Source organism: Dendrobium catenatum, unplaced genomic scaffold (assembly GCF_001605985.2).
Source record: "Dendrobium catenatum unplaced genomic scaffold, ASM160598v2 original_scaffold_96786, whole genome shotgun sequence".
Taxonomy (NCBI): domain Eukaryota; kingdom Viridiplantae; phylum Streptophyta; class Magnoliopsida; order Asparagales; family Orchidaceae; genus Dendrobium; species Dendrobium catenatum.
In genome coordinates, this window is record NW_021415225.1 from 321,964 (window position 1) to 335,209 (window position 13,246).

General features: G+C 36.8%; 2 protein-coding genes across 2 annotated transcripts; both read left to right on the forward strand.

Moving 5' to 3' along the window:
- Positions 1–1,547: 1,547 nt before the first annotated feature.
- On the forward strand, positions 1,548–4,147 carry LOC110109027 (L-ascorbate oxidase homolog). The gene is made up of 2 exons (XM_020839923.2): positions 1,548–2,233; positions 3,190–4,147. Exons 1-2 carry the CDS (start codon positions 1,548–1,550, stop codon positions 4,145–4,147), a joined length of 1,644 nt encoding a protein of 547 aa, XP_020695582.1.
- A 6,385-nt stretch (positions 4,148–10,532) lies between these two features.
- Positions 10,533–12,896, forward strand: LOC110109034 (L-ascorbate oxidase homolog). Its single transcript, XM_020839930.2, has 3 exons — positions 10,533–10,693; positions 10,777–10,845; positions 12,416–12,896. Exons 1-3 carry the CDS (start codon positions 10,533–10,535, stop codon positions 12,894–12,896), a joined length of 711 nt encoding a protein of 236 aa, XP_020695589.2.
- Positions 12,897–13,246: the final 350 nt, after the last annotated feature.

The window sequence follows — 13,246 nt, forward strand, 5'->3', positions numbered from 1 at the left end:
GACATTTTTCTTGAAGTGACAAATGTTGAATGATTATGAACATGCAATAGTGGTTGGACAACCGCATGAGGATGATGGTGGTCAGAGGTTCATAATTAAGCCATGATAGCCAAATGACCATAATCCGACAATAATGATCAAATGATTAATAGTTAGGCGATAATGATAGAAGGATCATATTAAGGTTATGAAGGTTAGAAGGTTGTAAAAGGTTCGTAGTTAAGTGATTGTAGTCAAAGGACCTTTGGAGGGCTATCCTAGTTGGACTATAGTCTGAAGATAGTTGTTGGGGAATTGTAGTTGGGCGAGGGTGCTCAAAGGACTTAATTTGCTGATGCTAGTCGTAGGATTGTACTTGAGAGGTGATGGTTAAATAATCCTATTTCAACAAAGATGTTTAAAATACAGTAGTCGAGCGATGGTGATCAGAGACTATAATTAGGCAATTGTGGTTGGAGAATTATTGGCCAGCAACGATGGTCCAATGATTATAGTCGAACAATGATCCTAGGACGATTGTCGAACGATTTTCCAAGGACCATAATCGAACAATGGTCAAAGTACCTTAGTCGAACGATGATGATTAGATGATAGTAGTTAGATGAAAGATGCTGGAGAATCATAGTTGGATAATAATGATAAGATGATCATAATTAGGTGATGATGATCAAGAGATCGTAGTTAGATGATGGTGATCAAGGGATTATAGTTGTACAATTACGATTGGTGAATTGTGGTCGAGTGACAGTGGTCGATGAACTATTGTTGGGAATGGTGGTTAGAAGATCATATTTGAACAATGTCTTACGGTAGTTGTTGAGCACTGGTTCGATGGTGGTGCTTGAGCGGTGCTTCAGGATTCTTCAAGGTTCTAAGATCTGTTTATTTTGAAGCTAATTTCCAAGCTCCCTTTCATGTAGTGAGTGGGGGTCTTGTTATAGATTTTTGAAAGTGATATGTTTCGTAAATATAACTAAAATCTAGCCAATATTGATTCCTCTATCATAAATCGTTAAGTTTAACATGCCATGACGTCTAATTTGACTATAAATTTGATGAAATTTGCACAAGATTTGTGCCTAACAAAGTCATTTCTAGATGATCTAAACCAATGAGTTGGATGAGCATTTTCCTAGATAAAAACATCCGGTTAAATGTCTCAACACCAAACATTAATTAATTTCCTATATCCCATTGTAAAAGTTTTTAAATAGGTGCCTATCCAATATAATTTAAATTATTTTTTAATGAAATTTAAGCTGTGATCTATGAAATCTAAAGATGGAGAATATTTGAGTATGAAATGGTCAGACCTCATGAGACCAACGACATTGTACGCTGGAAAAACAAGCGGCCAACCTCTTCGCTGTCCAACTCCCCTGCAACGGACGACCGCACCCCGCGGCTCACAATCCAAATTAAAAACTTTATGTTCCATATAGAAATCCCAGCAGGAACCCTCCATCACCCCTCGAAGCTCTCCCGGTCGGCTCCCCTCCCACAGGTTCGTCCCACGATCTTCCTCAATAACAGAGACGTATACGACAATGTCGAACGCCGCCGCCGCCGCAGCCCTGCTGTTGCTCGCCTTCATCTCCGCCCACGCCGAAGATCCATACCTCTACTTCACATGGACCGTCACCTACGGCACCATCTCCCCCTTCGGCGTCCCCCAACAAGCCATCATGATTAACAATCAATTCCCCGGCCCCGTCATCAACTGCACCAGCAACAACAATATCGTCGTCAACGTCTTCAACCAACTGGACGAATCTTTCCTCCTCTCTTGGAACGGAATCCAACAGCGCAAGAACTCGTGGCAGGACGGAATGCCGGGCACCAACTGCCCAATCCCACCGGGTCAAAACTTCACCTACCATTGGCAACCAAAGGACCAGATCGGCAGCTTCTATTACTTCCCCAGCGTTGGCATGCAGAAGGCCGCCGGTGGGTACGGCCCAATCCGCGTGCATAGTCGCCTTCTCATCCCCGTTCCATTTGATCCCCCGGCGGATGAGTTCGACGTGCTGATCTCCGACTGGTACGGAATCGGCCATAAGGCCCTCGCTGTGTTGCTCGACTCCGGCCGCCACCTCACACGCGCACGCGGCGTGCTTATCAACGGCGCCGGATCGGCCAAGCCCGGTGATGCTCCTATGTTCTTTCTGGAGGCTGGGAAGGTCTACCGCTTCCGCGCGTGCAACGTCGGGCTTAAGGCTTCGCTCAACTTCAGGTGATTGGACAAATATTTTGAATTCAATAAATTGAGTTTAGCTCAAATTCAGATTAGGCTGAGCCAATTTCATTGAGTATCGATTTTTAATAGATTTAAAATTAATATAAATTAGTACAATAAATATTAATAAAAATTCTTCTCAAATTAAAATAGATTACACTTTCTTAAATTTTATCGATTTAGGTATAATTAGTTTAGATTGGGTAGATTTTAAATTATATGTAATATATTCGAGAGTTTATTTTATAAAGGAGCAGCATAATCTTTAAAGTTAACAAAAAAAAAAAAAAAAATGATATAAAATTTTAAAAGGAGGAAATTGGTCAAATAAAATAGCACATTCAGAATACTCCAAAATAAATAGGGCATTCTAAATTTGCTATTTTTTTCATGAATTTAACTAAAATAGGAGAAAATATCAAAATTAAATTTATTTAAAATTTTGTTTAAGATTTAAATTAAATAAATTAGATTTTAATTTATATTAAACTTTAAATTTTTAATATTTTTTCTAGCTTTTTTTAAAAACCATAAATAAATATTTTTATAAATAAATAAATATGCATTTTTTTGCACATTTAATGGTTAAGCTGAATGCGCCAAATAAAATAGCACATTCAAAATAAGCTATTTCTTTTGACGTATTCTAAATGCGCTATTTTATTTAACAAATTTGCTCATTTTTAATTTTTTTATTAAACATGATTTTTTTTGTTGATTTTAAGGATTAAACCTCTCCTTCATAAAATAAATCCTATATTCTATAAAATATATGTCACATCATTATTTAATTTAATTAGATGAATAAATAAAATTCCTTGTCAAATAATAATTACAGCATTCCTATTATACTAATTATGCCTTCAAAATAAATTTTTAATAATATATCTCTTTAATGGAGAGCATAGCAATATTCCTCTTTGACTAAGTGAGTCCACCCGTTCTAAGTTCAGGATTCAGGGACATACGCTGAAGCTGGTGGAGATTGACGGCAGCCACACCGTGCAGAACGTCTACGACTCGCTGGACATCCACGCCGGGCAGTGCTACTCTGTCCTCGTCACAGCTGACCAACCGCCGCGCGACTACTACCTCGTCGCCTCCACCCGGTTTCAAAAAACCGAGCAGACGGCAACTGCTATCATCCGCTACAGTGGAAGCAGCGTTCCGGCAACCCCCGACCTCCCTCCGGCACCGACCACCTGGGCTTGGTCGCTCAACCAATGGCGCTCTTTCCGTTGGAATCTCACCGCCAGCGCGGCCCGGCCCAACCCACAGGGCTCATACCACTACGGACAGATCAACATCACCCGCACCATCAAGCTCGCCAGCTCCACCTCCTCCGTCGACGGAAAGCTTCGCTTTGCGCTCAACGGCGTGTCTCACACCGACCCCACCGTGCCGCTTAAGCTCGCTGAGTATTTCGGGATCAATGGTACTGTTTTTAAATACAACCTGATAACCGACGAGCCACCGGCTACCGGCGCGCCTGTGACCATAGCTCCGAACGTGATCACGGCGGAGTTCAGGACGTTTATTGAGATCATACTAGAGAACCCGGAGCAGAGCGTGCAGTCCTACCATCTTAATGGCTATTCTTTCTTCCCTACTGGAATGGGGCCTGGAATCTGGACTCCGGAGAGTAGAAAAACATACAACTTACTTGATGCGGTGAGCAGGCACACCATCCAGGTGTATCCAAGTTCGTGGACGGCGATCATGTTGACCTTCGACAATGCTGGTATGTGGAACCTGAGATCGGAGATTTGGGACCGCCGGTATCTCGGGCAGCAGCTTTATATAAGCGTTCTCTCGCCGGAGAGGTCTCTCAGGGATGAGTACAACATGCCTGAGAATGCTCTCCGTTGTGGCGCCGTTACTAATCTTCCCCTCCCACCGCCTTACTCTTAAAGCTTACAGAGGTATCAGCTTTGTTGTCGCGCTCTTCGCCGCTTTCATCTTGTTTTTCCTTGAAATTCAGAAGGGGAATTTTATTTCTTGACGTTTTTATTTTTGGGTTTGATTCTTTGTTACTACGACAGATTCAGGAAATGAACGATTGGATATTTAATTAATTTTGTCTTTGTCTTTTGTATGCATTTGGATTTGGGGAAGCCATGGATGCTTTCTGTGTCATGTTCTGGTAAAAACAGAGACGGTCGTATTTATACAATTTTTTTGGGATATTTTTCATTTTTTATTTGGAAAGTATTTATTCAATTTAAAAAAATTGTTGTTGAGAAAGGTCTAGGGTTTGAGTCTGTGTGTATGCGTTGTGTGTGTGAGTTTGTCTTAAATGACCTAAATGTCAAAAAAAAAAAAAAAAAGATATTCGTACATCAATCCTAAAGTGATTTAAGTTTTAAAATATACGACAATACCAAACGGTCCAACCATTTTGTCCTAACATCACATCCAGAAGAAATTATTCTGTTTGGATGCAGACGTCATTCGAAGGAGAATCAGAACGCATCATATCATCCGTTTGCTATGTACCACGGCTATGCACAACTGTGCGCCAGGAGACATGACCTGTTCTGATTCGCATCCGAACATTCTGGTGTCCGCACAGAATAATTTCTCCATATTCATACAATGTTGAGATAATCTCTAAAGCTAACTGTAATTTTAATCTTAATTTAACACTCGAACATAAAATTAGGAAGTGAAGCCCATACCATTAAGTAGTTTTCTTTTCTTTTTTCATTTATTTTTTTTTATTTAATGAATCATGTCCTTGTAATGTTATGACAATGTGCCAAAAATGTTAAAACTAAAACTTAAAATTTATTGCATGCAATTTTATTAAAAATTAACATAGATATCTAAAGATTAACATCTTATAAAATGAAAAAGAAATTTGTTAATTGAAGAAGTCAAGAGTTGTTTATAATTTAAAGCAATTCTCATGAAAAGATTGATCTCCTCATTCAAGGATCATTAAGTTACTCCCACCAAATATTGTTATTAGAGTTTTCATAGTTCCATCTATCCTATCTATTTTAGAGCTCCAATTACTACTAGTATTTTTATTCTTCTAGTGTCCTCATACTCTTATATCACAAATTTATCTTTTTCATTTATAAGTATCTTTCTAGCTATCTCTAATGTGGATGAGTCGCTACTTTAAAGTATTATATGTGGTTAAATAATTGTAGAGTTGCTACCCTATGGAAAATGTGATTTTTTTTTCAAAAGTAACATCTCTACTTTAAACTCACATACAATCACCATATTTCATGCATATAATGAGAGTTCAACTAATCTATCATGTTCACATAATAGAAAAAAAGCTACAATGATAAAGAAGAAAGGAAGAAGGAGAGAGAATACTATTTTGATATATTAAAATATCCTTAACAATTATAGTGAAGGGTATTCTTTTTTATGGGGTAGTGAAATAGGTATGACAAATGCTTTTACACATGTATGGAGGAGATGAGTTGTGATGGTTTCAGGTAAAGGGTAGAGATATACTTAGGAGATGAATTTGTATTTCTTACCATGTTGCCATTATAAATAGTGTTATTAGTTCCCCTTAAAGTGATAATTAATTCCTAAGGTAAAGTATTTTTTTTGTCTTGTAAGGGAGTAAAATGCTTGGTGGATAATCCTTTGTTAAGATATTCATAGATTGATGTTGGGAAGCTAATTAAATTTAGACCTGTCAAAAACGGGTCACGGGTCGGGTTCGGGTCCAACCCGAAATTGACCCGACACTGTTCAACCCGACCCGACCCGACCCGTTTTTGCAAACGGGTCGGTTTTCCGAACCCGAACCCGACCCGCGTCGGGTCCGGGTCAACCCGACCCGCTTCGGGTATATTTAATTAAATTTTTTTATTTAATTCATTTTATTTAAATCTAAATCAAATTAAGGGTAGATTTACTTCAATTAATTTAAAATAAATCAAGATTAATTTAATTTGGGCAATAATATTTATAATTTTTTGAAATATTATTTTTTTATTTCATAAAAATTCATTAAAATCCTCCAAAATTAATTAAAAACGGGTCAAACCGGGTCGATTTCGGGTTTCCGGGTCAACCCGAACCCGACCCGGTTCGGGTTCGGGTTGACCCGAACCCGAAATTTTCGGGTCGGGTTCGGGTCGGGTTTTCGGGTCGGGTCCAATATTGACAGGTAAAGAAGCTATATAATGCAATGTATCCTTTAACTGCAAGTAGCCTCAAATGAAGTGATGTTCTACCTCTACATGCTTTGTACGAGCATGAAAGATGGTGTTATTGGTGAGTACAAGAGTACATATATTATCCCAATATAAAGATGTAGCCAAGAAAGATGGTTTACTAAAGTTGAGTAGGCATTTACGAAGTCATATGATATTAGTGGCTGATATTAATAGGGCATTTTTGCCTCCATTGAAGAGTAACCTATTGTCATTTGTTTCTTGATGTACCGAGAGATAATTCATTTTCCAAGGAAAGTATAATACACTGTTATTAAGTTTTTGTGCAGTGGGTCATTAGCCTTATCGAAGTCAGCATAAGCAGTGAGTTGGAGTTGATTTCCATGTATTGTAATGACATAGTTAAATGTCACTTGAATGTATTTGAACATATATTTAAGACTAGAAAAATGGATCTCACCACCATCTTATAGAATTTTCTCTTAAGTTTGAGGGGGACTTTTCTATCACACAACAAGCCCGATGCATTCCTCCACTTCAACCATCTAACTTGAATTTTATTGATAATATCCCCATCTATTTCACCATCACTATGAATAATAGATCCAATTAAGATATCTAAAGCATGTACTCTTATTAATGACTTGATCACCCAAAGTCACAATCCCCTCACTAGGTCTATTACTAATAAAATTAAACTTTATATATTTAGTTTTAGATCTACTCACGAGAAAACCTTTGTACTCTAATGTTGACCTCCATAATATAAGTATACCTTCAACTCCATCTCTAGTCTTATCAATAAGAAGGATATCATCAACAAAAAGCATACACCAAGGTATATCCTCTTGCATATGTCTAGTGAGAACATCCATGACTAAAACAAAAAGATATGGGCTTAAGGCTGATCCTTGATGTAATCCATCCGAAATAGGAAAATACGTGGCAGTCAAACCACCTTGTGTTTGAACACAAGTAATAGCTTATGCATACATATCTTTAATGATTTGAATATAAGCATTATCAACTCCTTTCTTTCCAAGAACTCTCCATAGCACTTCTTATGGAACTTTATCATATGCTTTTTCTAAATCAATAAATATCATATATGGATCCTTCTTATTCTCTCTATATTTCTCTATCAAACCTCTCAATAAATGTATGGCTTCCACAGTAGACTTACCCAGCATGAATCCAAATTGATTTTGAGAAAAATTAGTATCACGCAGCAACCTATGCTCAAAAACCTTCTCCCATAATTTTAAAGTATAACACATTACCTTAATTCCTCTATAATTTGCACAATCATGTACATCACATTTATTCTTAAAAATAGGAATTAACACACTTATTCTCCACTCATATGATATCTTTTTAGTCTTCAAAATATTATTAAAAAGTTTAGTAAGCCAAGAAATTCCTTCATCTCCAAAGTATTTCCACACCTTTATTGGAATATCATATGGTCCAACAGCATTTTCATACTTCATTTTCTTTAAAGCCTCTCTAACTTCAGTTTTACTAATACGCTGATAACAATAAAATTCTTTATTATCATTTAGGGTGTTAAGGTAACTAAAGTCAATCATATTTCATATTATTCATTAAAATGTTTAACAAAATATCTCATCTACCTATATTGAATATCATATTCTAAAAAAAAATACTTTTTGATCTTCAATCTTAATACACTTCACTTGAACTAAATTCTTACAACTCATATCTCTTTGTTTGGCTAACTTATACATATATCTTTCTGCCTCTTTAGTATTTAATCTATTATATAAATCATTTAAAGCAAAGATCTTTGCATCGAATATTGCTTTCTTAGATTCCTTACGTGCCTCTTTATAGCTTTTCTAATTATCAGAGTTTTTACATCTAAACTAATTTTTATAAAAAATCTTATTATTTTTTATCTTTTCTTGCACATTTGGATTCCAACACCAACTAATTTTAGTATTATGAGTGTTTTCCTTTGATACTCCAAGTACATCCTTTACCATATTCTTAATATCGCCAGCAATTTTTTTTCACATAACATTAACATCCTCGTGCATAGACATAATCTAAATAGGGGTTCAAGGGAAGAGCTCAATTCACACAATGTCTATAAGATGCAATTTTTTTTTATACTCAAAATTATTTTTAAAAAAATTCTTAGAGCTTCTTACTCTAGAATTCTTCCTTATCTCTCTATTTATCTACTATCTTATTCACCAGGTATTCTCAAAAAAATTGGTTGTAATTCTTGGATAATTATGGATTCAATGGAATTCATATATATTGAATCATTTTTTATTTTTCCATAGCTTCACTTAAAAAAAATAAAAAAAATAAAAATTAATTTCCATAGCTCCACATGATAATTCAATGCAGACAAAATCAAATAAAAAAAAATCTCTATTATCCTGTGGCCGACAACAAATTTTTTATCTCTCTATTTATCTACTCTCCTCTTCTTTTCCTTTCTTCCCCAATAAGGCAACAAAATAGGGGCATAAGGGGGCATGGGGTGGTGAGGGGGGCATGGGCTGGCCAGGGATATAATAGAGCATAGTTGGGCTCCTAAGTGTAGCACTATAACGCTACAAATCAATTTTTTATATTTTAAATTAATTCATTCTAAAAATATTGGGTGATTTTAGAGAGAGAGAGAGAGAGAGAGAGAGAGAGAGAGAGAGAGAGAGAGAGAGAGATGGAGATTGTAGATTGATTCATATGGTTATTTTAAAAGCATATTAAGAGCTTGGTAGCCATTTAAAGTGTATATAATGACTTCCTCATGATAAAGTGGTGAGCTAACAAACTGCGATTGAGTTGACCTTTTCTTTAATAAAGGGTATATTGCATCATCTTTTAGTCTTTTATGGTGGTGTTATGAAGGTTGTTTATGTGCTAGATAGTGTGGGAATGATTGGTGGATTTATGGCACCTTTTGATGGTTGTCCATATTTTTCAAATATATTGTAGGATAGGGAAGGAGATGAATGAATAAAGGAGTAACCAACTTTTTGTCAAGCCAATGAGCAATAATGACGACTATGACTTATGAGTTTAACTTTGTATGTTTATTTTTTTAGATGTGGAACTGACCTATTCAGATATCTTTCAAAGTTGTTGGCATAAAAGATTTTGAGTATTTGAGATTTTAGGTTGGAATTTTTGTTTGATATTAACTTCTAGTTGATGACATTCTTGATGTTAGACATCAGAGACTTGAGGCAGGCAGAAATTGGGATTTCAATTAATAACAGAGAGGTTCTCTCTTCATTGGGGATGGAGGAAGTTGATAGGTTAATTTTCAAGGATGAGGGTTGTGATAATTGAAGCGGTGAACATTAGCTAGATTTACTTTGAAGCAATATCTTTGATACCAAATTGAAGATAAAGCTATAGTGATGAAAGAAATAATCATAGTAAAAAAGAGGGGAGACAAATACTATTTGATATATTAAAACACTATTAGTTACTATACTTCTAGTTACTAAAGTGATTCACTTAGGGAACTTGTATGTAGAATTCTTCCTAAAAAAACCCATTATGTAGAATTCATCCTTGAAATTAGGTCTACTGCAGAAAATTTAAATTAAAGAAAGAAAGAACTTAAGAGCTCATAACCTCTTTAGCAAATTAATTTGATGCACATATCCACCTTTAGATTGATATCTTTCATCTTAGTGAAGTGGGCGTACTCTTCTTTTGCCATAGAGAGGAATCTTGAACCTATTTAATTGTAAGGGAACTGTTGTCTGATGACAGAGGTCAGCATGATCGTAATCGGTAGACGACGGAGGTCGGAAAGAACAATGTCTAGTGACAGAGGTCAGAAGAATCATAGTCGACGGGCGACAGAGGTCTAAAGGATCATAGTCGGAAGGCAATGGAGGTCCGACATCAATTGTTGGCCTTGCAAAAGTCTGTTGTTAGTTCGTGGCTGGGTAGAAAAACTAGCAATAATTAGTAGTCGGGTAGAAGTCCAATGTCAATTAGCAGCCGGGTAGAAGTCTAGAGTCATTTGGCGGTCGAGCAGAAGTTTGGCGATGGGCATAAGTCCAACGACGGGCATATGTCTGACGACGGGCATAAGTCCGGCGTAGGATAGAAATTCGGTGATGGGCAAAAGTCTAGCGTCGAGTAGAATTATGGCGACATGCATAAGTCCGATAATAGGAATAAGTTCGGTGTTGGGTAGAAATCCAACGACAGTCGGCGGACGGGCAGAACTCCAACATCAGTTGGTGGTCAGGCAGAACTCTGCATCGGTCCTTTGTCGGGAAGAACTCTGGCGTCGGTCGGATGCCAGGTGAAACTCTGGCGGTGGTCGAGGAGGAGTCTCTTCCTTCTCTTCATTTTCTTCATTTTTTTCTTGTTTAATTTTGGTGTTAGTTGGCGATTGGACAGAACTCCAACACCAGTTGGTGATAAGGCAGAACTCCAACGTCGGTTGGCTGCCGGGTGGAATTCAGGCGGTTGTCTAGGAAGAGTCTCTTCCTTCTATTACTTTTCTTCCTTTTCTTCTAACTTAATTCTGGCGCCATTTGGTAATCGGGCAGAACTCCGGCATCGGTCGGCTGCCGGGTGGAAGTCCGACGTTGGTCGAGGAGGAGTCTCTTCATTTTCTTTCTTCTCTTCTTTCTTGGGCCTCCTTCTTCCCCCCATTTGAGGATCCATTTCTATGAGAAATGAGATATCTATTTATAATTTTCGAAGAGTGGCATGACTAATAAATAGGAAGAAGATCAGGGGTAAATTGAGAGTGATTTGAATGGATGACCGATGTTGATTCCCTTGATTGTGGATCATTTATTGGACATTTGAATGCTTAATGATGTCAGAATTTAACAATCTTGGGCTCGTTGGATTTGTCTTATCGATCTGCTCGATTTGACTATAAACATGTCACATTTGGAAATCGTTTAATAATCCAAATTATAGTGTAAACCTTCCGAATGCGCTTCGGGTCTTTGATTTAGACTCATTTGGGCTCGGATTGAGGCAAATTTGATGTTCTTGGTTCGTATTTTTAAGACGTTTAGTTAGACTGTAAGTTTGCTAAAATCGGAGTTCAGATGAACCCAAGTTTAATTTTTGAAATTTCCAACTTGATTTTTGCCTAAAGTTCATGCCCGATCAAGATTATTTTTAATTATATATCAACTACGATTTAAGAAATCACCCCAATTAGATGAGTGAAGTTTTCCAACCTGCCCTATTATCAACCATCTACCAAATTTTTTCTAGCATTTTTTCAAAGTTGAGAGATCTTACAAGACAAACTACTGAACAACTACTCGACTAATCGGCCATCAATACATGTTAAGTTAGTAACTTCTTATGAGCTCAACGAATAACTTCTTCAAGTTGGACATTCTGATTGGGCTACAAAACTATTGCAATTTTTTCTATATATATATATATAGTCAATTACATAATGCTCAAGACGTAATCCAAATTTATAAGTAGGGGTTCCAGGGAAGAGCTCAATTCACGCAATTTGTCTATAAGATACTGCTTTTTTATACTCAAGATGAATTTTTTAAAAATCTTAGAGCTTCTTAATGTAGAATTCTTCCTAACCTCTCTATTTATCTACTCCTTGTTCCGTGGGTATTCTCAATACAATTGGTTGTAATTCTCGAATAATTATGGATTCAATGGAATTCATATATATTGAATCATTTTTTATTTTTTCATAGTTTTACTTAAAAAAATAAAAATAAATAAATAAATACAAAATTTACATAACTTCACATGATAATTCAATGCAGACAAAATCAAATAAAAAAAATTCTCTATATTAATTCTGTGACCGACAGCAAATTTTATTTTTAGTATATTGATCAAAAAATCTGTCCAAGCAATGAATAATAAATATATCCTGCTGCAAGGGCTTGCAGCTGATTTTCATTTTTAATAAATAAAGTTTAAGAAAATTGACTATAGCACATCGAAAATAGTTCACACTTTATAGACTCGCCATATATTTAAGGTAAAGCTTTCTAAATACTAAGTTGAACACTTTCAGAAGCTTAGGAGTAAGGCGGTGGCAGTGGAAGATCTGTAATAGAGCGGCTACCGGCGCGCCTGTGACCATAGCTCCGAACGTGATCACGGCGGAGTTCAGGACGTTTATTGAGATCATACTAGAGAACCCGGAGCAGAGCGTGCAGTCCTACCATCTTAATGGCTATTCTTTCTTCCCTACTGGAATGGGGCCTGGAATCTGGACTCCGGAGAGTAGAAAAACATACAACTTACTTGATGCGGTGAGCAGGCACACCATCCAGGTGTATCCAAGTTCGTGGACGGCGATCATGTTGACCTTCGACAATGCTGGTATGTGGAACCTGAGATCGGAGATTTGGGACCGCCGTTATCTCGGGCAGCAGCTTTATATAAGCGTTCTCTCGCCGGAGAGGTCTCTCAGGGATGAGTACAATATGCCTGAGAATGCTCTCCGTTGTGGCGCCGTTACTAATCTTCCCCTCCCACTGCCTTACTCTTAAAGCTTACAGAGGTATCAGCTTTATTGTCGCGTTCTTCGCCGCTTTCATCTTGTTTTTCCTTGAAATTCAGAAGGGGAATTTTATTTCTTGACGTTTTTATTTTTGGGTTTGATTCTTTGTTACTACGACATATTCAGGAAATGAACGATTGGATATTTAATTAATTTTGTCTTTGTCTTTTGTCTGCATTTGGATTTGGGGAAGCCATGGATGCTTTCTGTGTCATGTTCTGGTAAAAACAGAGACGGACGTATTTATACAATTTTTTGGGGATATTTTTCATTTTTTATTTGGAAAGTATTTATACAATTTAAAAAAATTGTTGTTCAGATATTCGTACGATCAATCCT

Coding starts and splice junctions, on each gene's coding strand:
- LOC110109027 (XM_020839923.2), top strand. CDS start 1,548: ATGTCGAACGCCGCCGCCGCCGCAGCCCTGCTGTTGCTCGCCTTCATC. Junction 2,234..3,189: donor AAGGCTTCGCTCAACTTCAG/GTGATTGGACAA, acceptor TTCTAAGTTCAG/GATTCAGGGACATACGCTGA.
- LOC110109034 (XM_020839930.2), top strand. CDS start 10,533: ATGGCGACATGCATAAGTCCGATAATAGGAATAAGTTCGGTGTTGGGT. Junction 10,694..10,776: donor TGGCGTCGGTCGGATGCCAG/GTGAAACTCTGG, acceptor TTTTGGTGTTAG/TTGGCGATTGGACAGAACTC. Junction 10,846..12,415: donor CAACGTCGGTTGGCTGCCGG/GTGGAATTCAGG, acceptor GAACACTTTCAG/AAGCTTAGGAGTAAGGCGGT.